The sequence below is a fragment of the Anguilla anguilla genome, chromosome 16 (assembly GCF_013347855.1).
Source record: "Anguilla anguilla isolate fAngAng1 chromosome 16, fAngAng1.pri, whole genome shotgun sequence".
Classification (NCBI taxonomy): Eukaryota; Metazoa; Chordata; class Actinopteri; order Anguilliformes; family Anguillidae; genus Anguilla; species Anguilla anguilla.
The window spans coordinates 8,494,001-8,519,783 of record NC_049216.1 but is presented as its reverse complement, the minus strand read 5'-3'; the positions used below and the strand labels follow the sequence as shown (position 1 = coordinate 8,519,783).

Below are 25,783 nucleotides of genomic sequence, written 5' to 3'. Positions count from 1 at the left end.
ACACCTACACATAGACCGGTCACACCCACACTCACCAAAAAAAAAAAAAAAACTTCTCTGAAGGCGTGATGGGTAAAAATACAAGACTATAGTGCAGGGCAGCTCGTGAAGATCTCTCCCCAAGCCCCAAGTCACTGCAGACTGTGCCTTTATATGGGGCATCTCATTCACCCTGAGGTGTGTGTACCTGTAAGTGAGGCTATAGCTGTACATGGCTGTGAAGGGACAGCTGGAAGCAGAGAGCAGCCAAAGAGGAGGAGCTAGTTATGCTCCACCCCCCACCCCTGTCCGCTCCTCTTACCTCATGGGTGGAGAATTGTCATAATTAGCAAATCCAGGCGATTGAAACAAAAAAACACTGGGGAAGACATTTACATTCCGACCCTGTATTTTCCACCTCTGCTCTCCTCTGAAGCGCGTGATGTCGCGTGCCGCCTGCAATCACGCTTGGCTCACCACAGGCCCGGCTTGCGGAGGGACGAGTCGGCGGAGGGCCCCTCCCCCAGCAGCCTAGCAGGAGGATGCGCGTGCTCTCTGCACGTCTGCCATTTTGTAACAACAACAGCGCCTTAACCTGACGAGCCACCCAGCAGCACCCAGCGGCGCAGCTTCGGTTCTCCACAGCCTAGGTTTTCACCGGTCACAAACGCAGATAGAATCACTGCAGCGAGACATCGCTATCTTCGTACTCGCGTTTTAAACACAGCCAAACAGCCAATATTAAGCTATTTTTCAATGATTTTACATTTTAGCAAGATAGCTAATATCTGCCACGAGGCTAACATACATTTGGAGTTAAAAAGTTACCCAGTGACATTGTTTATGAGAATGTTCCTACACTTTAATTGCAAGATACAGTATAAATCTATAGCAGCATAGCTAAACAACTCTGTGAGAAGATATTGGATAGGCGTAAAAAGTGATTTTAGGATGGTCTCCAGCTCTCTCAAAGGCACATAAAGACAGTAATTCACACCATTTTAAAATCTGTCTGTAGACAGTGCATCTGCAAATCACTTCGTACAGCTTGGCTTTGTCTCACCTGGGATTTGGACTTATAATTCACAGCTGCAGTTCTGCACTAACCAGCACTCCATAATTATGGCCGCAAATTGACAGGCTGAATATTGTGGCAAGTTCTTATCAAGGGCCAGACATGAGTCTGTGGATAATTTTATGGCTGTGTGTATATGTATCTGTGAGTGTGCGCGCGCGCGTGTGTTCGTTCTGTGTTTTTGTGCATCTGCAGAAAGCAGCCATGTGTGAATGCGATAATGTCGCATAAGTGGCTGTGTCCCTGCGATTGATAGTCAGCTCCAGTCCGACCCTGCTGCAGGGGCTCATTACTGAGCAGGAGACACACCCTGTCGGTCTCAGTGACATCATCCAGACGCCAGAGTCAACAGCAGGGAGGACAAAACAGGAGGAGAGCATGCTGGGAGATCACGCGGGCCACACAAGTCTGCCTGCAGCTTGAACTGAAAACCTGGCGCCCATATAACCAAAGAAGCTCACCTTAGCTAAGCAAAGTCCAAGTCAGCCGTCTCAGCAAATCTTAACCATGGCTGTCAGGAATAATCATGTTATCACAACACCAGTTACAAACTCGCTCTGTCAAGCCAGGATTTTCCACTCAACCCATCTGCGTGTTCACATAAAAGGGGCGGGGTTTGTAACGAGGAGCCAATCGCACACAACCATTGCAAGAGCAAGAGCCAAGTATTTCACCACCGAGGAGCGAGTCATTCTCAAGTCGAAATCTGACGAGGTAAAGAAACACCATCGATCAAAAATGCAACAGTTGGCGCTGTCAAGGCTCCAGAGGACTGCTGGAGGAAATCTGCAGACAGTGCCAGTAAGTAAGTAAGGGGTTAATCTCTGCTCCATTCCGCCTCATGGAGCATTTTACCCGCAGTCCAATCAACTCAGATTGCATCATTTCCATGAGAAATGATTTTATGGGATAAGCAATAATTCTCTCCCCCCTTCTAACTGAAAACGCCCAGCTATGCCGGGAGGCCTTGGCAGCAGGTCAGGACTAAATACAAGAAGGTAATTCAAAATGGAGAATGCCTCAAAAGCGTCAGTGTCCACTTCACAACAAAAAGTGAAAATTTGGCATGGCTTTGTGACAAATGCCACCAACTGTGATAGAATAAAATAAGCATAAATCTCTTCACAAAAGTGATTTTCTGCATCAGCCCACAAGTTGTGGTTTTAATGGATGCACTGAAGGAGCTACAGTGATGTAGGGATGAAGGATTGTTTATGTCAGGCTTTCCTTGTCAGTGGGCCTTTGAATCTGCGGCCTGAAGGCAGTAAATTCAAAGATGTTGTACAGTGGGTAAGTCTCATCTTTTAACGTACGGTCCAAAGTTAACTGTTAAGTTGACTAGCTGTGGTCCTCCACAAATGACTTTGCATTATTTGGTTAACAGTACCTTTTATAATACTGTATATGTTTCAATATTATGCACAAGCTGAGTTTCAGAGTCGGTATTGTTTGTAGGCAATAGATAAAAAGCAGGGGGGAGGAAAACTGGTGGTGTCCATAGTCACCCTCTCTCCTGTAGTACTATGTGCCCTGTAGGGTGTAAAATAGTCACTGGCTCTTCTGTAGTACTGTGTGGCCTGTAGGGTGTAAAATAGTCACTGGCTCTCCTGTAGCACAGCGTGGCCTGTAGGATGCAATACAATCACTGGCTTACTTCTCTCTTGAGTTGGTTGCACATGGGAAAAATACTATACTGCTCCTTTTCTACACTGCTTTTCAAGGGCCACCTGAGAAATTCTTCATGCACCTTTCCAATCTAGAGACACATTCATGGCAATGACTCACTGAATGAAAAATATTTCCGATTACAAACACAAAACCATTCTCTCAACAACAAAACTCATGCACATGTCAGTGTATTTTATTGAAATAAAAGTCAACATACACTGAAATTTCAATTTTCAGTATCAAACTTAGTGTTGGCAGAGAAGAAAAACATCAATATTCAATATTCCACCATAAAAAGGGGGAACCAGAATTTTTAAAAAGCAGAAATAGAAAAGATTATAGAAATAATAATGCAGTAAATAAATTTAATGCTGAGAAGCTATTCAGTCATTTATAAAATCATACTGCAAAAGAGCATAAGACTGATTGATCCCTGTCATGCATAAAAATGACGCATGTATAAGTAGTTTTGTCACATGCTTTAAAGTCTTGATTGAAATATTACCACGTATGTTTATGATTACCATCAAAGTCCTTTGGCCTCTTTTGCAAACTGTTTGATTTTGTGCTCTTCTTTATATCAAATACTGTTGCTTTTCCCAAAATACTCTTTAGCAATACTTCTAAGATGTAGAAATGTTGATAGCACCGGTTTTTTACAAAGTGTTTCTGCCTATGTCATCGGTAACAATAAGAAGCCTTAAAAGGTATAATTGCGTACGCTGCTTCAGGATTAATACCCGTTTCAGTTGACTGGTCAGTCCTTAACCCTGAGCCTGGTATCACGGTAGTTTTACTAAGCATGAAATATTCTCCTCATTCCTTATGAATCCGGGTACTTAGTGGATAGCTTTTTTCCAAAATGGCCGGCATTTTTGGGAATGCTATTCTCACGGACCGGGGGGGGGGGGGGGCATCTTACAAGGGCCAACAGGAACCGGCAGAGTCCACTTTCCGTACTTCTCCCGGCTCACGAGAAAAGGTCACATATTTTCCTGAAAACAGAAAATTCCAAACCTTTAATTACAACAGAGAGGCCACCACCGAACATTCTGACGTCAACCTCGGTCACGGAGGTCGATGCAACGTCAATCAGCGGGGCGGAAATGAACGTTTTTTTTTTGACATCGGCGATTCGACGAGCACAAAATGCGGATCTGTTACAGGTGGAAAAGCGGTCGCCCTGTGACTCGATGTCGATCGGCCTTCTAACCGCAACGCAGGTCGGTAAAATAGTTTGGGGGGGCCCGTGCGTAAGCAGCTTAGCTGAGGAGGAAGGCTGAAGCAGGGAGAGCACACGGCCATGCAGTTCTGAACAGTGGAAAATCATACACAAATCAGGGGACAAACACAGCTGAGTACCAGTAGCTGGTAACGCGTAACCTTAGATTTTTGGGTGTACCAATCTTTTTCTATTTAGACAATGGAGGTCCTACCAGATATCATGAAGGTCCTACCCGATATCTCTTTTAGGTCGACCAGTTGTTTGCCTAGGTTCAAGTTTTCATTTTTGGCATTTGTCGGTGTTTACAGTTGTCTACGTATGGGATATTGAAATGTGAACGTATATTTGTCTTTTGTACAAATGTGAACCACTATGAAATGAAGCACCTTCAATAAACGGTATCCGTGAAATCTGCAATGGACAAAATGTGGGGAAGTTGTTCTTTTTGGGTGTACCAATCAAAAACCGGATGTGGCTAGGACACACTGTGCCACTGATAGTGTTGACGGCTGAAATGGCCAATCAGAACTGTAGGTCAGTTGAAGAGAACTCAGACTAGTACAAATCCAGTGACTGAGCTGCAGTCCCCCAGCTGAGCTGCGCAGTCACCCTGCAGACCCCCAACCGAGCTGCGCAGTCACTCTGCAGTCCCTGCGGCTCTCCGGGACCAGGGTTGGGTACCCCTGCTACAACAGCTGCTCAGATTCTCTTTACATTACACTCTGCATACGAGCAATTTGCTGCCTGTAACCTGCAGAGCAGCACTGCCGCTGGAAGTTACCTGGTATCAGGGGAATTGTGGTTCCCGAGTTCTTCAGCACGACCTGCAGGGGGGGCTGCTGAGCTGCCCCCTCCCTCACACACACGGCCACCTCCTCCGCCCTCACCACCCAGTCCATCTTACTGCCCAGGTAGGCCACGCCGCTCACGTGCAGCTCTCTGATGTCATCAGGGAGGAGGGGGGCAAAGGTCAAACAGCTCTTCTGCACCCTGAAACCACAGAGGTATTATGAGGTCACGTTCATTTCACAATTCTAGCTGTACTATATCAATCAATCAGTCAATCAATCAATCAATCAATCTCTGCATTTGTAAAGTGCTGTTTGCCAGCAGTAAGCAGCAAGCGCTTTACAGTTGGTCTGGTGACTAAAAATGTTTTCAAGGCCAGATTAGCCTTATTGCACTATAAGCCTGAACAGTAATATGAACGTGACTGGGTAAACCTTACAGTGCTACGAGCCTGTCAAGGTAGATGCGTCCGGCCAACTTCCAGGGATGTACTTTGATAATAAATCAAGGGTGATTTACTTCTTATGAAGAATCGGATATGCATGGAGTTCCAATTGGAGGCGGCTAGTTCAAACTGGACAAGCTTCTGTCTGACGCGTCAGTGCAGTCACACACAAACCGGTTCAATGCTGTTTTAACCGCTTGCTGGCGATCTGCGCCCTCAGCAATGACTTGCAGGTAGCGGAGAGGCACGTCTCGCCCTCCAGGAGTTTTTTATCCAATCACAGCAAACCTCACCCGCATTCAGACTTCTTTCGCTTCCTTTCTAACTGCTGCGCTGTGAAACCTCTCTGCTGGCCCTCGGAGGCAAGTCAAACTTGGCCGCACCCAGCTTACATAAATTTGCAAAGACAAGAATCAGAAATTGGTTTTTTTTTGGTCGCATTCTTCGGATCAGAAAACATAAGCCACGCGGGCGGGGTTTGCGGTTATTGCATCATACAGTCCGCGGCTGCCCGGAAGTCAATGCCGAGGGCGTCAAAGCGCCTGCGAGCGGCTAAAACCGGCGGGAAGCTTCCCTTCCCCGAAGCTCCGCAGATCACGGGTCTGTCAGGAAGCAAGGTCTGAATCACGCGTCATGTGATCCACCTGGGCAACAGCACTGAGGAGTCATGTGACACGCGAGTCACGCGGCGCACTCTGCCAGACCGGCAGACTGACCTGAAGCCCGTGTACCCAAACAGCACAGCCTGCAGGAAGCCTCCCATTCCGGTCAGGAAGTTTACCGCACCTGAGCCATCTGACACCTCGCTCCACACCTAGAGAGGGGGGTGGGGGGTGGGGGGGGGGGGGGGGTGGGTGGGACAGAGAGAGACAGAGAGGGAGGGAGGGAAAGAAGGAGAAAGAGAGGGAAGAACGCACCATGAGAAGGGTATGAGAAGAATCTCTGGTCACAGAAAGACTTATCTGGCAACAGGAAACGTTAGCAAACTGTTATGGATCTCCCAAAGGAACAGTTTCTTTGCTTTCCGGCTGTGTGTGCGTGTGCGTGTGTGTGCGCATGTGTGTGTGCGTGTGTCTGACCTGGAAGGGACCCTGGATGTTGCTGAAGCACTTGTTGAGCATCTTCTGAGCTTTCCCAGCATCCCCCAGTTCCAGCCATCCCACAGCAAACATGCCCTGCACCACAAACACAGACTGAACACTACCCAACACTGCTACTCAAACATGCCCTGTACCACAAACACAGACTGAACACTACTCAACACTGCTACTCAAACTTGCCATGTACCACAAACAGACTGAACACTACACAACACTGCTACTCAAACATTCCCTGTACCACATACACAGACTGAACACAGCTCAACACTACTACTCAAACATGTCCTGTGTCACATGCATTCAGAGCACTCCATCAAGCACATCCGTCACACACACACACACACACACACACACACACACACACACACACACACACACACACACACACACACACAGTGCGGCGTTCTCACCCATGTCATGGCCGGCCCTTGAGGGCTAGTCACAGCCTCGTACAGTTCCAGATCATTCCGGCGGACCTCTGGGCTCATGGGAAGCCCCAGAGGGTAACCTAGCAACACGGCGTCCGCCTGCTTCACGGGACCACCTGCAGAGAGAGGCCCATCAAGAGTGGGAGTGGCCAAAGGTTCCAGCTCAAGACCCGTTAAGACCCCTCTCTGTGACACACCCCTTATTTACATATTCAAACAAGTGCACGCGCACAGGAACTGTTGCAGCGCTCGTAAAAAGCACATAATTGAATTTGACTGGTGTGAATATTACATACATATAGCATTAATGTATAATATACATATTTATAAAATAGTTTATACACTTACATAATACAGTATACTATGAACCAACAGTTAGTTTCATCCACACACACCTCCCAACCCCTCCTATTATTCACACATGGGTCTAGACCCACTGTTGGGGCTCCTCTGATCTAGAAGATCCACTGCCCAGTGCCTTTGCTTTTTCAAATAAGGCAGAATCCAATGTTGCACATGCATCTCCGCATGCAAAGAAAAACAAGTCATCCAGCACAGTCACAGTGCAGTTTCACATTCAAAACGTTCTGACAAGGGACAATAGACAACAGTGGGACAATAGTCACACAGAAAGGCCAGAAACATGCAGCCACATGTATTCACTCAGAAATAAGTCATAGTGAAACATTCAAATAATTCCTATGAAAAACACTCAGGAAGCATGCAGTCAGCACGCAGAATGTCTTATCTGTGGTAACAGCACATGGGAAGCTGAGAAGCGGAGATAAAACATTTTTTTTTTTTTTTTGAACGAAAGCCAAAAAAAAGGAACAGAGGCGTGCCTTTCTTGTAACCGTCAAACTCGGGGTGGTAGTTGGCCTCGGGGTCGAAGGGGATTTTGATTTTTTCTGCTACCTCCTGCCACTCCGGGGGCACTGGATGTTGGAGGAGGATAGCCAACTCGATGGCGAAAAGGAGGCTGGGGGGGGGATTGAGAGAGGGCGGGAGAGAGAGAGAGAGAAGGAGAAAGAGAGAGATAGCATTTTTCATAATCGCTGTGCTTATAGTACTACTGTGCTATACCTGGATTGCGCTGTCACTCAAACTCTTTCTAAATACAGCAATAATCAATCTATGGGTTTATTCAACAGGGACAGTGTGTAAATCGGCCACAGTCAGACGGGGGGGCTCATTTTCATCTGCAGTCCCTGGGCTACATGATTTGGCCGCGGGAGGAGACCAGAGCACCCGGAGGAAACCCATGCAAAACACGGGGAGAACACGCAAACTCCACACAGAGAGGGCCCAACGCGGGACTCGAACCCAAAACCTCCTTCTTGCGATGAAGCGGTGATGTGCCACCGCGCAGGGCACGCGATACATAGATCCACAGCCGCGCTACGGACATGCTAGGAGCTCGCACAGCCGGCCCTAGACCTTCCATTTTGCTGATGAACAATCATCGTGTCAGAACGGCCAAAATTATGTATTAGCACAAGCTGCATCTCCAACTCCCGTCTTTAACGATACGCTACGTGCTGACGACACTTCTCGCTCCGTGTTCTGCGCGTAGCCTCACATGCTGCGCACGCTCTGCGTGTCCGCGAAGCCGTACGTGCCAGGTACAAAACGAACCTTCGGCTCACCGCTCCCCGTGTCCGCTGACACCGCAGGCTCGGGTGCTCGGGACAGGCACCGTCCGCAGGCGAGGATAGCATTCGCGCGCAGAGCGCAAACGAACAGAAACGGGCTTCGATGGGAAAAGGCGCACTCCTTCGCTGCGATCAGCGATGCGACACATCTTTAAGTCCAAACAAGGATCGCTCCGTATTTACCGAAGGAATGCTGAGCACGCGTTGTACATTTTCCACATGCAGTGCCTCCAGAACGCATTCACCCCTATTGAACTTTTTCACATTTTCTCCTGCCTGCTGTTACAACTTAAAATTAAAAAATACTATTTTTAGATTCCCTTTCAGCAACAAAATGAACACATTTATAATGCAAAATTCAACAACATTTTCTCACAAATTAAAGAAAGCATTTCTGGCTTCCAAATACATTCATTTTCAGGCTTTATTTCTAACATTAATCTGAAGACATCTAAATACCTAATTTCATTTTGACATTATGATGAATTACTTGCAAGAAAAAAACCCATAAGTATATTTTATGAGTAATAGTCAATTAGGGGTGAAAACTTTCTGAAGGCACTATATTTGCTCTATATTTATATTGACAAACAAGATTTAAAAAACTAAATTTTAAAAATGTTGTTGTAAAGAGAAATTATCTTGAGGGCTGCGATCAGTCATCCAACTCCTTAAATATAATCATATTTTCTGGAAGATTCTGGAGGCCTGTTTCAGCTCAGTGACAGTGTTTACTACTTATCCATTTGGTGCACGAGAATGAGATCGGTTTGCGAACCAGCTCACCTGTATTTGGCCACAGTGTTGGTGTAGACGGAGTTGTCAACACTGTAGTAGTACTCATCCGGAGGCATAACCCCTGATACAACACATGCTAGTTAAAACAGCATCATCCCTTTATAAAAATCACATTTATTTCTGCTGCTATAACTCTCTCACTGGATATAGATTTCCATCATTTTAGCAAAGGCCTTTAAAAAAAATGTATTGCAGTTGTGGTCCAGAATTCATTACTTTAATGCGCTTTCTGCTTGCACCGAGACAATGTCATTAGCTAATACGCTTTGGCATTCATCGGCAAATGCAACACTGCTGTAATGTTGATGTACAGATGCTAGTATATATTGCCATGGCGAAACTGCAACTGTGACATCACTGCCTCTGTACCTCTGATGTGGTAACACTGCTCCTCAGCGCTCCATGTAACCCGGGAGACCCAATATTCTGCCACGCCCCATATCACCTCGCTGCCACGCCCTTCTTTGAACATGGCCAAGTCCTACAGCAGGGAGGAGGGAAGGGAGGGGACAGTGAAAAGACAGAGGGAGAAAGAAAGAGAGAGAGGAGACAGCCGGAGAGAGGGATGGAGGGAGAGAGAAAGAGAGAGAGAGAGAGAGGGAGAGAGAATTTCTCAAAAATTGAGGAATGTCTCAAAAACCTGACGTAGTTCTGTCACAAAAACCTGCTGCAGCTCTGTGGAGACCTGGGCCTGGACATTGTCAACTGCAAAACAAGAGGGGCCTTCTTGTGGAGATTATGCCTCCTGGCAACAGCACAGTTGGTGATACGGTCACTGACCTAAATCCATTCTGTTTCAGTGCATTCACAGTCATTCACTGACCACACTGTCTGACCACAGCCAAATTACCTTGTTCCTAAAAAGGACAGGATAGTAACTCGGGCTGTCCAAAATGTAAACTAAATTTTTTAAAAAGCAGCTAAAATTTGAAAACCCAAAACATTTCAAATACGAAAAGTAACAAGGATAAAAAAAAGGATTTGATAAAGAATGCAATGACTTGAGGAAAAATGTTCTAAGGAAAAGACAACTTTCTAATCAAAAGCAAAGAGACCAACAAAATCAAGATTTACACCTTAAGTACTATGAAGAACTAAACCACTGTAAGTACACACAGGTTCTTTCACACCATCTACTGGTGCTTTTTACACCCTACAGACCCTAACTGATAATTATGGTCATCAAAATATTTGGTTGCTTTGTAAATTTTCAAAAAGCATTTCATTCTGTTTGCCACAAATGATTATTTTACAAACTTCTTGAAATTGATGTAGGGGGTAAAATCTATGACATAATAAATAATCAATGTATACAGAAAATAAAAGTGGAGTTACGGTTGGGAACAAGAGAACAGAATTCTTCACTCAGGGGCATGTGACAAAGTCCAACCCTCTTTAATATGTACATCAATGAATTGGCCACAATATTGGAACAATCTTCAGCCCTACTGTCACTTTACATGATAAAGAAATTAAATACCTGATCTGTGCAGGTGAACTGGTTCTGTTGCCACATACAGTAAAAGAACTACAGCAGAACCAAGAGCAGTACTGTCAGACCAGGGCGCTGGCAGTAAATGTAGAAACTCTGGCTGTCCAAAATGTAAACTACATTTTTTAAAAAGCAGCTAAAATTTCTTATTTGAAAACCCAAAACATTTCAAATACGAAAAGTAATAAGGATAAAATAAAAGATTTGATAAAGAACGCAATTACTTGAGGAAAAAATGTTCTAAGGAAAAGACAACTTTCTAATCAAAAGCAAAGAGACCAACAAAATCAAGATTTACACCTTAATTACTATGAAGAACTAAACCACTGTAAGTACACACAGGTTCTTTCACACCATCTACTGGTGCTTTTTACACCCTACAGACCCTAACTGATAATTATGGTCATCAAAATATTTGGTTGCTTTGTAAATTTTCAAAAAGCATTTCATTCTGTTTGCCACAAATGATTATTTTACAAACTTCTTGAAATTGATGTAGGGGGTAAAATCTATGACATAATAAATAATCAATGTATACAGAAAATAAAAGTGGAGTTACAGTTTGGAACAAGAGAACAGAATTCTTCACTCAGGGGCATGTGACAAAGTCCAACCCTCTTTAATATGTACATCAATGAATTGGCCACAATATTGGAACAATATTCAGCCCTACTGTCACTTTACATGATAAAGAAATTAAATACCTGATCTGTGCAGATGAACTGGTTCTGTTGCCACATACAGAAAAAGAACTACAGCAGAACCAAGAGCAGTACTGTCAGACCAGGGCCCTGGCAGTAAATGTAGACACTCTGGCTGTCCAAAATGTAAACTACATTTTTTTAAAAAGCAGCTAAAATTTCTTATTTGAAAACCCAAAACATTTCAAATACGAAAAGTAATAAGGATAAAATAAAAGATTTGATAAAGAACGCAATTACTTGAGGAAAAAATGTTCTAAGGAAAAGACAACTTTCTAATCAAAAGCAAAGAGACCAACAAAATCAAGATTTACACCTTAATTACTATGAAGAACTAAACCACTGTAAGTACACAGGTTCTTTCACACCATCTACTGGTGCTTTTTACACCCTACAGACCCTAACTGATAATTATGGTCATCAAAATATTTGGTTGCTTTGTAAATTTTCAAAAAGCATTTCATTCTGTTTGCCACAAATGATTATTTTACAAACTTCTTGAAATTGATGTAGGGGGTAAAATCTATGACATAATAAATAATCAATGTATACAGAAAATAAAAGTGGAGTTACAGTTTGGAACAAGAGAACAGAATTCTTCACTCAGGGGCATGTGACAAAGTCCAACCCTCTTTAATATGTACATCAATGAATTGGCCACAATATTGGAACAATCTTCAGCCCTACTGTCACTTTACATGATAAAGAAATTAAATACCTGATCTGTGCAGATGAACTGGTTCTGTTGCCACATACAGTAAAAGAACTACAGCAGAACCAAGAGCAGTACTGTCAGACCAGGGCCCTGGCAGTAAATGTAGAACATCCTAGAATAACGATTTTTCCCAAAAGGACTCAGATCTGAGGGCAGTAAATACAGATTTAATTTTAGATCAAACACAGACAGAACATTGTTCTGTGCAGTGTTCAGCTAATGCAGCAGCCCATCCCACTGTCTGTACACAGTAGGTGATTGTCAGCAACTTCAACAGGAGGACGCTGGGAAACCAGTGAAATATAGAGGAACACTTACACAATTTCAGACCATTTGGTTCTGTGCCTTTACAAACAGGTGGCTGCACACATGTGTAAACTTAACCTGAAAGAGTGAACACACCTGTGTGAGATAGAAGTAGTGCTGGAAGGCCATGGTAACATCCCCGTTGATATGGATTTCCTGCTTTCCATATATGTCCTCAGGGCACACCTCTGTTCCAGTCACAGCACTCTCCCAAGGGAACTTCAGCCCCTGTGAAAACATAAACGCACCATTCACTTCCACATCACCGTCTCAGATCGACTATTCTCATTTCCTGGAATCTGTTCTAAGGCCAGTCTTATGCAAGAAGGGCTGGTGTGGGTGCACATTTTTGTTTTAGGCAAGTACTAGGACAGCTGATTCTACTCATCAAGGTCTTGATTTAAAACTATGGTTAGTTAATTAGTTCAATCAGGTGATTTAATGCAGGGCTAATGCAAAAACCTGCACCCACACCAGCCTTTTTTGCATAATATTAGACACCCCCACTTTAGAGAGAGGATACATCTATAAATTGATCAAATTTTGGGCTGACAGGTGAAATCAGTGTGGTCCTAACTGCTAAAAGTGTGGAACTCTAGTCACTGAAACTAAACTTTGTGGAACTCAAAGACCAGTCTGGTGATGAGCTAAACGTGTATTGCCAAAAAAGTGTTAAAATATGGAAGACTTGACCCATTGAATGCAGTCTATATTACGCGGGGGCTGGTGGGGGAGGTTACAGGATCGAGTCTGTAAACCCTTGCAGCAGGCGAACATATGATGCATACCTTGTAGCCTTGCATCTGTGCATTGATTTTGGCGCCCCCTACTGTCTGCACCCTGTATTTCAGCACAGCCTGTGCAAGATTAGGCTGGAAGAGGACGATGCTGGGATACATCCAGGTGTCCTGAGACAGAGAACACAGAGTCACTTTCCCGTCACGTTGCTATGGTCACACCATCCAGCTGACGCCCTCACGGCGTTGCCGAGTCTTCGGAGAGACAGAGGAAATGCCACCTGCTACCTAAGTCTGTCTTATAATCGGACTTAAAATCTTATTTTTTTCCCTCTCAAGTAGAATATTAGCTTGTTTTAAGTGGCTTTTTGCTTGACAAGTGAAACTGCCTTAACATACTGGCAAATCATGAAATGAGTAAAACTGTCTCACCCTCATTGGCAATATTTTTTGTCTTATTTAGCAAAAAAAGTAGTAGAAACAAGATTTAAGTCAAAATATAAGACTAAAATAATTGTTAAGATTAACTTACTTTTTGGCCTTTGTGTTGCGGTAGATTCTGAGCTGAGAGCCTCACTCTGAATAGAGCAAACCCTTCATTCGGTGTACGCGAGAAAACTCCCCTCTATACATTGTTTCATACAACGTTGCTATTTTTTTTTGCAATGCATCTGTGACGTATACCCAAGATCCCCAGTATAGCACCGGCGCAGTTCCCTAGCAGAGCCTCCTGATGTTAAGAGGCAGAAAGGACAGGATTGCAGGAGTTGAGTATCTGGTGTGTCTTTGTAATCTACAATGATTAAAAAAAAGCTGTTATTTTTTTGGCTACTGACCTGGTCCCAGAACACATGGCCCCAGTAGTCCTGCCCCTGCCTCCCATTGGACAGCCCCCCAGGACTGATGCCCCCGAACTGGGAAGGGGCGTCGCGCAGGGGCGGTAGGGCGCTGAGGAGGTAGAACATGCAGCCAATCACGGCGCGGCTGAAGGCGTCGGGGCCGGTGATCTCCACCTTGCTGCCGGCCCACAGCTCCGCCCACGCCTGGCAGTGAGAGGAGCGGAGGTCCCCGCCCTTCATCAGGTCCAGGCCGCGGTCGAAAAAGGCCTCGGCGTTCTGCGCCGTGTCGCCCGCCACCAGGATGAAGCCCCAGCGCGACTGGCTCTGGCCCGCCTGCAGCGTCAGCGACGTCTCCACGGGGATCCAGATCAGGTGCACGCTGGGGCACGGGTCCCCGTGGACCTCCGCCGTTTTGGTCTGCCCCTGGATGTGCCTGCGGAAGGGGTTCAATTCCATCTGTCCGCCATTTTGTTCCTTATATCACCATTATTTTTTTAAATTTACCACTTATTTGATATAGACGGACACGGACATTAAAGGGCAGACGGTCGGCTTCAATTTGAGGGTATTTACATCCTTATCGGGTGATCCATGCAGGAATTACAGCCCTTTTTACATATACCGCCCCATTTCAGGGGCCCAGAAGTAACTGGACAGTTGGCTGCTCAGCTATTTCTTGGCCTTACGTGTGTTGCTGCATCAGTAGTTCATGCACAAGAAAGCTAGCCTTTGGAGTGGAATTTGCATTTGGAGTCTGTTGCTGCTGTCTCTCAATATGAGGACCAAAACAGTGCCGATGCCAGTAAAGCAGGCCATCATGGGGTGGAAAAAATCTGAATAAATCGATGAGAGACACAGCCAAAGCATTGGGTGTCGAAATCAATTATTCGGTATGTGTTAGTACTATCCACAAAGTGAATGCATGTTGTTAGGAGACCACTGGTGCCTAAGAATGGGAGTCAGAATCAGAGTGTGGCAACATCCACGTACTGTACGCACCGTTGCTCAGTAATGACAAATTAAACAGCTCAGATGCTCAGAAGGGATGCTGATCCGCAGCAGTGATACAGGCCTTTCAAGGGTCTACTTTCAGGCCGCTAGTGATGGTCTGTTCCACCCACAAAATTAGCCGCAAGACACCACATGCTAATTACCTAACCTTCTCGTTTCCTAGCAAACCACTCATAACAAATCGCAAACGTGAGACGGTTGGCCCTCACCTCCCACCCCTGTAGTCTGGGGCGGGTTGGAATACGACATCATCGCTGCTGGGCGTGAAGGAGCCCTGCAGCTCTACCGTGATTGGCTCCTCTGTGGTCACCTGACGCACCAGCATCACTTCCATCACCAACATGTTGGAGACGTGGCGGTGGGCGTAGAATGATTGGGTGGCGCTCACGCTGGCTGTAGACACTGTGTGGCTGAATATACCTGAGGTGGAAGCACACACAGCGCAATACAACAAGCGCGGCACAGCGTCACAGAGCGCGACACAGCAGCACAGAGCGCAACACAGAGCGTGGCACAGAGCGCGGCACAGAGCCACAGAGCATGGCACAGAGCCACAGAGCGCGGCACAGAGCCACAGAGCGCGGCACAGAGCGCGACACACAGCGCGACACAGAGCCACAGAGCGCGGCACAGAGCGCGACACACAGCGCGACACAGAGCGCGACGTGGCGTGATATAGCATGACGCAGTGTTACACAGCGCGGAATAGTGTGATCGAATGCAACACAACAGAGAAAGCATGACACCGAAACCTGGTGGAATGAATTTCCTGTTGTGGTCAAGATGGCAGATTCACACAGTGTGATACAGTGTGATTTAGCAGGATACAGTGTACAGTGTGATTTAGGGGAATACAGTGTACAGTGTGATACAGTGTGATTTAGCAGGATACAGAGTACAGTGTGATTTAGGGGAATACAGTGTACAGTGTGATACAGTGTGATTTAGTGGGATACAGCATAGTATCACTCACAGTACAACTGTGGGAATAAGGTCAGGCACAAGCGTACAGAGAGCAGGATGGTGCGTTCATCACAATGGCAGCAACAGAAGCCAACAGCAACACAAAGCAAGCGCAAGACCACGTAAGAGAATCGAACAGTTTACCTGTATGGGTGTCCAGGCTGTAGGCGTGTCTACCTGGCTCCTCCAATTTCAGCCTCACTGCCAATGGGCACGGCAGGTCGGCCCGGTGACATTCCCCTGCCTCCCCATTATAGACCCCGCCCATGTGCATTCTGTCACCAAACACCCTCCAGCCCAGAAGCCCATTGGCCAGTGGAGGCAGAAATCGCTCATCAGAGGGCAGCGTATCAGTGGAGAAGATGTAGGGGTCAGAGGTCATCCTCAAAAAGGCGAAAACTAGAGAAGACATGGTTTACATACATAAATGTTTTTTATAGGGCTATTATTTTTAAACATTTTCAAACATGAGGGAGGGTTCATGAACGCCACAATGGTTGGAGCCACAATTCATTCTCAATCTTCAACTCGATTGAACCAATCAAACGGTTTTACACTTCCACAGCATGACATAAATGATTGAGTCAAATCACCTCCATGCCCAATTTTTGATATCATAAAACCTCACTCTCCCACCAGTGGATTACATGCAAGGAGTTAAATAGCAATTACAGTTTTAGCATTAAATGTAATTAAAATGTAAAAGCTTCGTTTATAATTTGTTCTAGCTGTTATAGGCTATAATAATATAAACGACAAGCTGAAGTGGTAAGTGTTTGTCTTTAGAGTAGCTATCAAGAACAGAGAATTTGTCTGTTTTAGCTGTCTTAACTAAGTCAGGGGTACCTCGCCAAGAAAGGCTATATATTGGGACCTCAATTGAAATATTAAAAATGTAATAATATTGCCAAAAGCTCAATAGGATTCGGACAGTCTTTTTCACTCCAAATTTCTGCACGCCGTCTTATGGATCACGGACAACACAAAGTAAGAATGCCGGAAGCAAAATAGACTTCTAAACTTTTCCATAACACCGAGTAGCTTAGTACGTAGTTCAATTCAAGCCTAATGGTTGCCGCTATACTGTCACAACGGCATAGCGTCTCATCACTGAATTCCCGTCAAACAAAAGAGACAAATCACTTTTCCGTCCGGAAGTAAGTTTTAACAATTCGTGGAACGAATAAATCCACGTAGACAGCGTTTGTAAAACGGAAGGATAAAAAATGAACAATTTTCATCAACTTCAAAATTTATGAAGTACAATTTTCTGAACACATCACTTTAATGTAGAGTCGACGACGTAACTTTTGCTTAGAAAATTCCGACGTAGCCTATTCATTCGCTAATTTTCAAAAACAGAGGATGCAATTACACATAGCATGCATATAAACAACGGAAAAAACCTTAATAGACAGTGAAAATATCTCACAGGCAAAAAAAACAGACAAACAAAAAAGTGCCCCCGACTTGCAGCGCGTTTCGCTCCGGTGGAATGGGAATACAGCTAAGCGCTGCACAACGAAGGCGGAGTTCCACAGGCTGAATGGCGGAGCTAGGAGCAGGCCCTCAGTGGAATTAATACTGAGCCTACACGGAGTCACGTGACAGGCTGGAGTTATACAATTTTACTGAGTAGCGGGCTAGCGGGAGACACATTTTGTAAGACGATACTAAGTAGTAATGCAGCAGAATAATCACTTGTCTGCAGCAAAGAAGTTATGTGCTATTCACAAACGGTGTATTCAGTTTGTCTGATTTGTTTATTTGAAGAAATTCAGCGCGCGTTTATAAGGTTACTCCTGAATCCCAATTTCACTTGCCATGTCATCGCCTTATAATAATTCCAGAAATTGATGGACGGCCATAGGCGTCACAGTGGGGGGAATAATAGAACCAAACGCCCAGGGTCCCAAGGCGGGATGGGGGTGGGGGGTTTAAAAGTTTGCTTTTGTGGGGAAAAACAGGACCCAGCCTGGGCCAGAAGAGCTGGGTGTTCTCCTCACACTGTTGAATACTTCTTCAAAATATACACTTCACAGAGTCTGATGCAACTGGATTTATTGCAGGTAATTCAAAGATAACATGCAAGAACCCGGGCTGATCTGCACCTATCAATACAAAGTGTCTCAAAGCATTCCACAAGACACTTCACAGAAAACACATAAGACGCGCACACACACACACAGACATTCGAGACATACAAGACATACAAGACACACTCCACTCCCCTGGGGCTGAACACTCCCTTTTATCCTATTTTAGCTCCTCCTGTTGTGGAGCTCAAGCTTGGACTGTCCCTCATGCTTACATCATTTTACTTTACTCTTTTCCCACACATCATTGTTTCTCATTTTTCAGACACCATTATTTCCCAATTCTCGGACACCATTATTTATCAGCCCCTTCCTTCCTTATTTTTAAAAAATGATAGTGCTCCTCTCCCACTTGAATCTCCCTCCCCCTTCTATCATAAATCACATTCTGACGACACATTTTCCGGAAAAGGCAGAAGCTTCCGTTAGTTCCACACATATGCTTGTATACAGCTTAATTAGCAGGGCAGAAATTATGTGTGTATTACGTGTTTGTTCTAATCGCACCTATTTTAGTATGAAGCGCTTCCCTGCTGCCGGTTGTTAATCTTATGGCTAAGGTCGACCTTGGTCCACCTGCATCCTTCCTCTTTTGCTAGCCGGATGATACGTCAGGGAGTAGACAGCTGGTGCTCATTAATACATTCCTTTCCCATATACACTGGGCCTGTGCTCTCTAACTACATATCTTTCCCAATGCAATGGGCTTGTGTTTTTTGAGTACATCTATATTTATTTCCCCACATTCCCCCCTTTGGAACTTCTAAGTTCCATATCTATTGTGATTACTTATAAAATAAGCAGTGCAGACAACTTGGTGCAGGAACATAACTTAATGTGGACTAAATTGACCAATACATAGCTTTCACATCAATGCAGAGACTGCGGGGCACCCTATGTGCCGCCTCCTGCACGACAGCCCATGTGGCTAGCCCTTGCGGCACACCCCATGCCTAGCCTAATCCCAACACACATCTTTATATTCCTGCACTAGGACTCTTGCGTTTCTTAGCATTCATTTAATATGTATTTGGTATACGTTGATTAATATGCATTCATGTTACTACGTGAATAGATCACATTTGGCAAACTTTCCCTAAGATCTGTTGTCAGATTCCGTCCGGTCAGACAGCAAAACGCTGTCTCATGACCTTAGCGATCACCAAATGATGACTGTCGCCTGGAGGGAGACCTAACAGCAGAGCAGATCATCGCGTGGAAAACATCCCCTCCCTATTTTGCGGGGAGTGGGTAAAAGCCACACAATGCTCATATCCCTCACAGTTCTTGCCATTTCACCTTGCACACAGGCCAAAGAGATCCAAAGCAATATAACAAGTATAGTCTGCATAACAATCAGTACAACATATTCTCCTTACTGCTAAAATGTTTTCAGCCCACATTGACTCGTTGAGAAGTAAACAATTCAACAGACTCCCTATACGGCCTTTCTGTTGCTTAATATTGCCACTAGCAAACCAGTTTGCCCAGCAGTTGTTGCCCAGTACTCACCCACACAACTGTAGCTGAATATGAGCAGTAAGGCAGAGTGCTGCTCAGGCATGCCCCCGAACATGCATCACGTGACCCCCCTTTCGCACGTGAATGTCGCCTTCTGAGTGCGATGGATTGGATTATGTCTTCGCCGCCTGAATTTTCCTGAATAACACCAACAGGGCAAACCGTGGCCTTTGTTTCACTACGAGGTTCAGTGTGGTCTGATTTTCCTTTTAACTAATACAATATCATGTATACATATTGCGTGTTTATGCCTGAGTACATTAATAATTGGATCAGCCACGGGTTACAGGTGCATACAGTTACATGAGATGGTTAGATGGAGTTCTAACATCATAATTCTGGTTAGTTATTTATTAAATCAGTCAGTCAATTCTACTTGGTTATGTGGGTCTCTTGATAGTAGCCTCTACTTTTGCTTCACTCATATTTTCGTTTTCGGGGCCGTCATCTACTTCCGTCCAGTTTGGCTCTTTGCGAGTCGTAGCCTGGCTCTTTGTATGTTGAGGAGAGGTTGCTAGCACATCACTCAGATACTCTTGCTGCTCTCGATCCTCTTGATTGTCACGCGAGTTGTGCAGTCGGTGTATGTTTCTTCAGCCCAGGTACTTTACGCACCGCAGAGGGTTATCACTGCGGAGAGGTTACTAGAACATTCGATGCACAGTGACTCTGGTCGCTCTTTTCCTCGCAGCGCTGGCGGTCTTTGCTACACACAGAAGGTTCTCCACAGGCGCATCTAGCGTAAGCCTCCCAGAACCCAGGATTGTTCACCAGGCGGGCGACTTGTGGATGGACGTTCCAGCATTCCCAGCCAGCACCTCCTCTCACACCCCATTCGCAAAGAGGGTTTCCATATTGATTGCGATACTTGTTAGGTCCTGTTTGAATGACAGTTACAGCAAAACACCCCACCCCCCTTGCACCGTTGTGCGTCTCATGTAATGGTTAATTTCCTTTTCTTGGGGTCAATTTACCACACCCAACGATGGAGGGGTCATTATTGATTAGCCATACTCCACTTATCTGCATTGGTAATGTCCAGTTGTAACCGGAAATTGCCCAGTGACTGAAGTTACCAACCTTTTGACCAGGGACTGAATTAGTGGAATTACACAACAGGCAAATAACAACACCAACAATACTATCCCTATGATCACCCTTATTTTACCAGAGCCATTTTCCATGTTGACATGTTAAACCAGTCCCACCATGACCACCCCTTAGATTCTCTTCGTGTTTCTAACGTGTTCGTCTCTCAGGTTTTCCCAATGCCTCTAATGCTGTTGTTATGTTACCCCCTCTCCTGTGTGTATTGAAATGACTGTACAACATTCTTCCCCAATCCTTTCACATACCCCCTGTTCCTCAGCTAGCACTGTGTCAAGAAATAGCCTATTCTGTATTGTCATAAACGAAGTGGCATGCAATTGTTCTTTCACCCCAGCTAGGGCCTGAATGGTGTAATTGATAAACTTCTGTTGGTTATACCACAGATGGTTTATTCAATGACTACTCTTGTGTGTTTGTCCCTAGGGAAGCAATGCTGCACCGTAATCTATGGGCGCTTCACTCATTATCTCATGTTCCTCCGGTACTCCCTTCGGCCATCCTGTGTAGGTTACCCACACTCTCTTATCCTCCTCCCACTATATTTCAAACTTGTTGTTGTCCTTGGGAGGTTTGGTGCCTGGAGACAGACGGGCTCTGCTGCAATGCCTAGGAATTTAGTGTTGCTCAGAATTCTAGTTATGCTAGAGAAAACTCTTCTCCCTTCAGTACTTATTCCAGCAATAAGCCTTGACACATATGTTATGTTACTCGGTGACCTGAGGGGTCGACTCATCCCTGCCTTAGGTTGTCTCTTTGCGGAGATCTTACCCGTCATTGGAGCAAGTCACAACACACTCAGTTGTCAACCTCCTTCTGCGATCTGTGGTTCAGATCACAATATCATCATCAGCCATAAGCCCTTGCGTTGCTTCTGGCCATTCCTGTATAATGTTGGGCTCCGATATAACGATTGCAATTGGGGTACCCTTATGAACACATCGGGTGAAAAGGTTAAAAGCACAACTTATTAGCATCACAGCAAAACAGACCATCAAAAGTCCTTACACGATAACAGTACCCATTCCCCCCAGGCCATTTTTCAACCACCTGAACACATCCCAATTCCAAGAAGGAGTTTGATGAATTTCCACTACTTCTAATGGTTCAGCCTTGTCTTTTTATAAAACAGCTACAGAGAACACTGAAGTCACTCAGATACACTGACCCTGACCTTGGTCCAATGAGTAGAAACACGGCAGAACATAACACAAAATAATGAGGCAGTATTTCAGTCGCTGAGACACTATGAACTATTGTTATGGCTGAAATGTCGAATCTTTTCTGTAGTTTAAAAGAAATAGTACAAACTATTTCAAACACCTATCTGGAATTCCAGCATTTTCCTAGCAAGCATATGCAGAGCTAAGACCTGCTGCATTGTGTGGTTGATGAATTTACACCCAGCAATCAGAAATGTTTAAATCCTCTGCATATTTTTATTTATATATATTTTTTTAAATTTGGTGATAGTGATTAAATCGGTAGCTTCGTTTATGTCTTTGATTATTGTCGTTCAATCCACCTCTGTCTTGGGTTCCGTTAATGCCATGAAGGGGGTCTACAGTCAAGGCTAGTCAGCCAAGACCTCCTACAAAGGAAAGTATGACAATCCCCCATGTCAGTAGCAGAACCGGGTGAAATTGAGCTGATTTATTTGAACCTGCAGGCATCATTTAAACTGGAAATAATAAACTATTTGCTCTTAATACAAGTTTATCTGCTCTTAAATGTAACCACCATGTTTTGATAATCCGAACGCATCAAATCCGTTTACTCTTTCTTTGTGAGCAATCCACAAATGACCGTTTTGTCCACTCAAATTGTCACTCTCGTCACTGTCACAGTCACTGTCACCGTCAGTGCCATCCCTAAAAAGGTGTTTTACTTCAACATGGTCTGTATAAAATAAATAGCCGGAAAAGTAATTTGAAAAAGTCAGTACCTTATTTCAAAGGGGCTTTTTGGTTTAATTCTTAATGTAGGCCACCCCAGCTGGCCTTGGCTTGTGTTGCTGCACCCTTGTAATCTGTTTATAATTGCTTGAGGTCGTCTGCTTCTCCGTCTTCTTGGGCCCGTATCTGCAGAGAAACCTAATAATTTTGGTTAGATTCACACAATAATTTTGTTAAAGTATCTTCAATTCACCACACATCGCCACTTCATAGGGACACCTACAAATTAGAAAGGGAAGTTAGTGGATTCTGGCTCAGCTCGTATTAGCTCCAAGTCAACACCCAGTTCCTGTTAAAACAGAGGAAAGATGTTCTGTTAATTTCTAGTCAACCGCTGTAACAGAGAAAAGTTGTGAGCATTCATTTTGTTATATAGCAGCACCTTTTCTTTTCTTTCCATGATCTGTCGTTTTTACTCCATTTACAAAGTATCTCTCAAATCATGTTTACATATTCGTGACCTTCTCAGACACCTGTAGCAAGCTTCTTATCTCCCTTTTGTACCAAAAATTGTTGCAGTTGAAACTTGGCGGGACGCCCAGAACTTTATATATCTGACTCCCTTAGCTCATCCACATATCTTCCTCCTCAAAGGTTGCTCATTCCCAGTATCTTTCTATTTTGCACAATTAGTTACATACATAGTTTTGTTATTAACACATAAAAATACATTTCATATAGTAAAACACAATAAGCAGGTTTGTTTTCTATCACACTTCACTTCATCCTTTTGTTTTTAACAAAACTACTTCCATAGCATGACTTCCTTTTTTTTTCTTTTTTTTTTTTTTTAATGTGAGGTTTTAATTTCATTCTCATCATTCCTCTACTTTTTTTCATCATGCTTCCGGAAGCTGTGATTCAGTGTTCCTACACATAATCTGGTGTAATGCCAAATGAATATCTGCTGCGTTCTATTTCCATACATCTAACATAGGATAAAATTCATTTTGCTTGAGAAAATCACTATTTGTTTTAGATGCATGTTTAACAGAGGAAAATTTATCAGACATTGCAATCATTTCGTATCCTGGTTCTTATTGGGTTCCACACATTTTAAAATATTCCATTTATGACAGAACTCCTCCAAAGTGCGCTCAATTTTTACGGATGTTTGGACTTAATTTAGTCATTTCACCTGACCACGTGGACTACAGAAGATTTTTTTTTTTTTTTTTCTGACAAAATATCAAGGATAGCGTGAGGCATGACAATTTCCACATCTAGTGTTCCTATCAGTGGCAGCGCTTGCCTTAGAGCATCCGTAGCCCCGTCTACTGCCTGTAAGCATGCAGCCTGGATGAAAAATAGGCAACCAGCCGCTGCCGGTCCCCGTGCTGCTGTGTGAGCACCACAGACATATGCCCCCCCAAACCATGAGTGAACAAAGTGAATGGCCACACAGTTTTTGCTTCAAAGTGGCGAATGCCACCTCACAGTTCGACATCCACTCAATTGCATCATGGGGCCCTCCTGCCCCTTGCAATAAATCATTCAGTGGTTATACAATTTTAAAGTAATTTGAAATATGCAACCAACAAAAGTTAAATAATCTCATTATTTTATGTACCCCCAAATGGTGTTTGGGCGACTGCACATGCTTATTGCCTCAGTGTGGTCAGCAGCCAGTTTTTTATTCCCTTGTGAAATTAAATATCCCAAATATACAACTTCCTCTGTGCAATTTGTGCTTTGTGAGGATTACACTTTACCCCTCTGTGGCCAAATGCTGCAGGAGTATCCCAAGGTCCTGCATGTGAGTCTCCTTGTCAGGAGATGAGATAAGCAAATCATCAACATATTGGATCCCCTCAGATTCTAGCCCTGGACATCGAGCCAACACATCAGCCACTGCTCGATTAAACAACATGTGTAAGTTATGGAATCCTTGTCTTAGTTCTGTATTATTTTCACCCACAGTGAAGGTAAACCAAAACTGGCTGTCCAGGTGCACTGGAACAGAGAAAAAACCAAGGCCGCACCCCAATCTCCACAAAGGATTGTGCATTTGTTTTGTTATGCTAGCGTGGTTAAACAATATTATTTATATTCTAGCACATATACTCATATACGTGAAACCTTCAGTAATATAGCCTACTTCCCCTTGTAAGGAACAGCAGTTGTGCTCCTGAACTTCAAACCTTCACACCAATACCATTATTACACATTCCTTTTTTTACAGTGCTGTTGAACTAGTGGGGCCCCTGTTCATATTAACACCCTGTGCAAATTAAATTGTTAGGTCACCTTTGCGCACAAGACAATACACAAGACAACACAACACGTAAGACTGACAAAGCGCTTAAGACTCACAAAACTCACTTCTCATTCACACCAGCGCCGGCGCATACACACATTACTGGCCAGGGTCACCGTCCCGTAGGCTTTTCAGTGACCTACTTTAATTGCCGCTTCCCAGCAATTTGTTAGTACTTGTTGCCGCTTCCCAGCAATTCTCTACTCTACTACTTATTGCCGCTTCTCAGCAATTTTCTACTCTACTACTTGTTAGTAACTGTTGCTGCTTCTCAGCAACCTCTTTTAATTTACTGTTCTTAACCTTCCCCTGCTACACTTCTTTAATACCGATAGAACAATATTTCACACAACACATCACTTTCTGAGCTGCTTTAACGCCAGATGCATCAAACCTCCCACAAACACAGCACAGACAATGATCCAACACACTATCAGGATCTTTAACATACACTCCGGCATATCTCACACTTACGCTTCACTCTTTTCATTCATGCACATAACAGTTATTTCAAACACGCAGCACAAACCCGTAACATTTATCACAAACACATAACATTTAACTCAGACATACAATCACGTCAGACTCTTTTCTCTTACCATAGCTTTTTACTGTAGTTTTTAGATTCTTTGGAGGAGAGGCCTCGCATTTGCTTAGGCCTGGGCGGATATGCACTGCTCTTAGATTCAACCAGTGCATGCAGATTTTATAAATAGGCTCTGCTTACCTCTTTGTTTGGTGGCCAAACGTTGAACCCAAGAGTCAGCAGTTCCGTCCAGGCGTTCAGCTTCCTCGAGCCTCTCCTGGCTGGCTCGCCAATTCAATGTGGGGAAAAACAGGACCCAGCCTGGGCCAGAAGAGCTGGGTGTTCTCCTCACACTGTTGAATACTTCTTCAAAATATACACTTCACAGAGTCTGATGC

At 44.3% G+C, this 25,783-nt stretch overlaps 1 protein-coding gene and 1 long non-coding RNA gene across 6 annotated transcripts; both read right to left on the bottom strand.

Annotated features, from left to right (window-relative positions):
• Positions 1-20: 20 nt before the first annotated feature.
• LOC118215148 lies at positions 21-25,783 on the bottom strand. 3 transcript variants are annotated; one of them, XR_004762780.1, is made up of 5 exons: positions 25,587-25,783; positions 22,593-22,740; positions 18,101-21,576; positions 16,678-16,683; positions 21-30 (listed from the first exon to the last, which is right to left on the bottom strand). It is a non-coding gene; the product is annotated as an uncharacterized LOC118215148 (long non-coding RNA). The 3 variants fall into 3 exon arrangements; XR_004762781.1 differs by having other exon boundaries at positions 22,593-22,728; XR_004762779.1 differs by lacking the exon at positions 25,587-25,783 and having other exon boundaries at positions 22,593-22,820.
• Positions 2,895-17,509, bottom strand: pgghg (protein-glucosylgalactosylhydroxylysine glucosidase). 3 transcript variants are annotated; one of them, XM_035395592.1, is made up of 14 exons: positions 17,356-17,509; positions 16,068-16,322; positions 15,170-15,380; positions 13,947-14,382; positions 13,162-13,281; positions 12,470-12,601; positions 9,529-9,640; positions 9,148-9,220; positions 7,552-7,688; positions 6,692-6,825; positions 6,261-6,356; positions 5,898-5,995; positions 4,729-4,937; positions 2,895-3,717 (listed from the first exon to the last, which is right to left on the bottom strand). In XM_035395592.1, exons 2-14 carry the CDS (start codon positions 16,303-16,305, stop codon positions 3,641-3,643), a joined length of 2,073 nt encoding a protein of 690 aa, XP_035251483.1. In that variant the 5' UTR covers positions 16,306-16,322; positions 17,356-17,509; the 3' UTR covers positions 2,895-3,640. The 3 variants fall into 3 exon arrangements, with proteins under 3 accessions (XP_035251483.1, XP_035251482.1, XP_035251481.1); XM_035395591.1 differs by having other exon boundaries at positions 15,170-15,353; positions 17,356-17,484; XM_035395590.1 differs by having other exon boundaries at positions 17,330-17,460.

Coding starts and splice junctions, on each gene's coding strand:
- pgghg (XM_035395592.1), bottom strand. CDS start 16,305: ATGACCTCTGACCCCTACATCTTCTCCACTGATACGCTGCCCTCTGAT. Junction 12,602..13,161: donor CACAGATGCAAGGCTACAAG/GTATGCATCATA, acceptor ATGTTTTCACAG/GGGCTGAAGTTCCCTTGGGA. Junction 7,689..9,147: donor AACACTGTGGCCAAATACAG/GTGAGCTGGTTC, acceptor TCCCCCCCCCAG/CCTCCTTTTCGCCATCGAGT.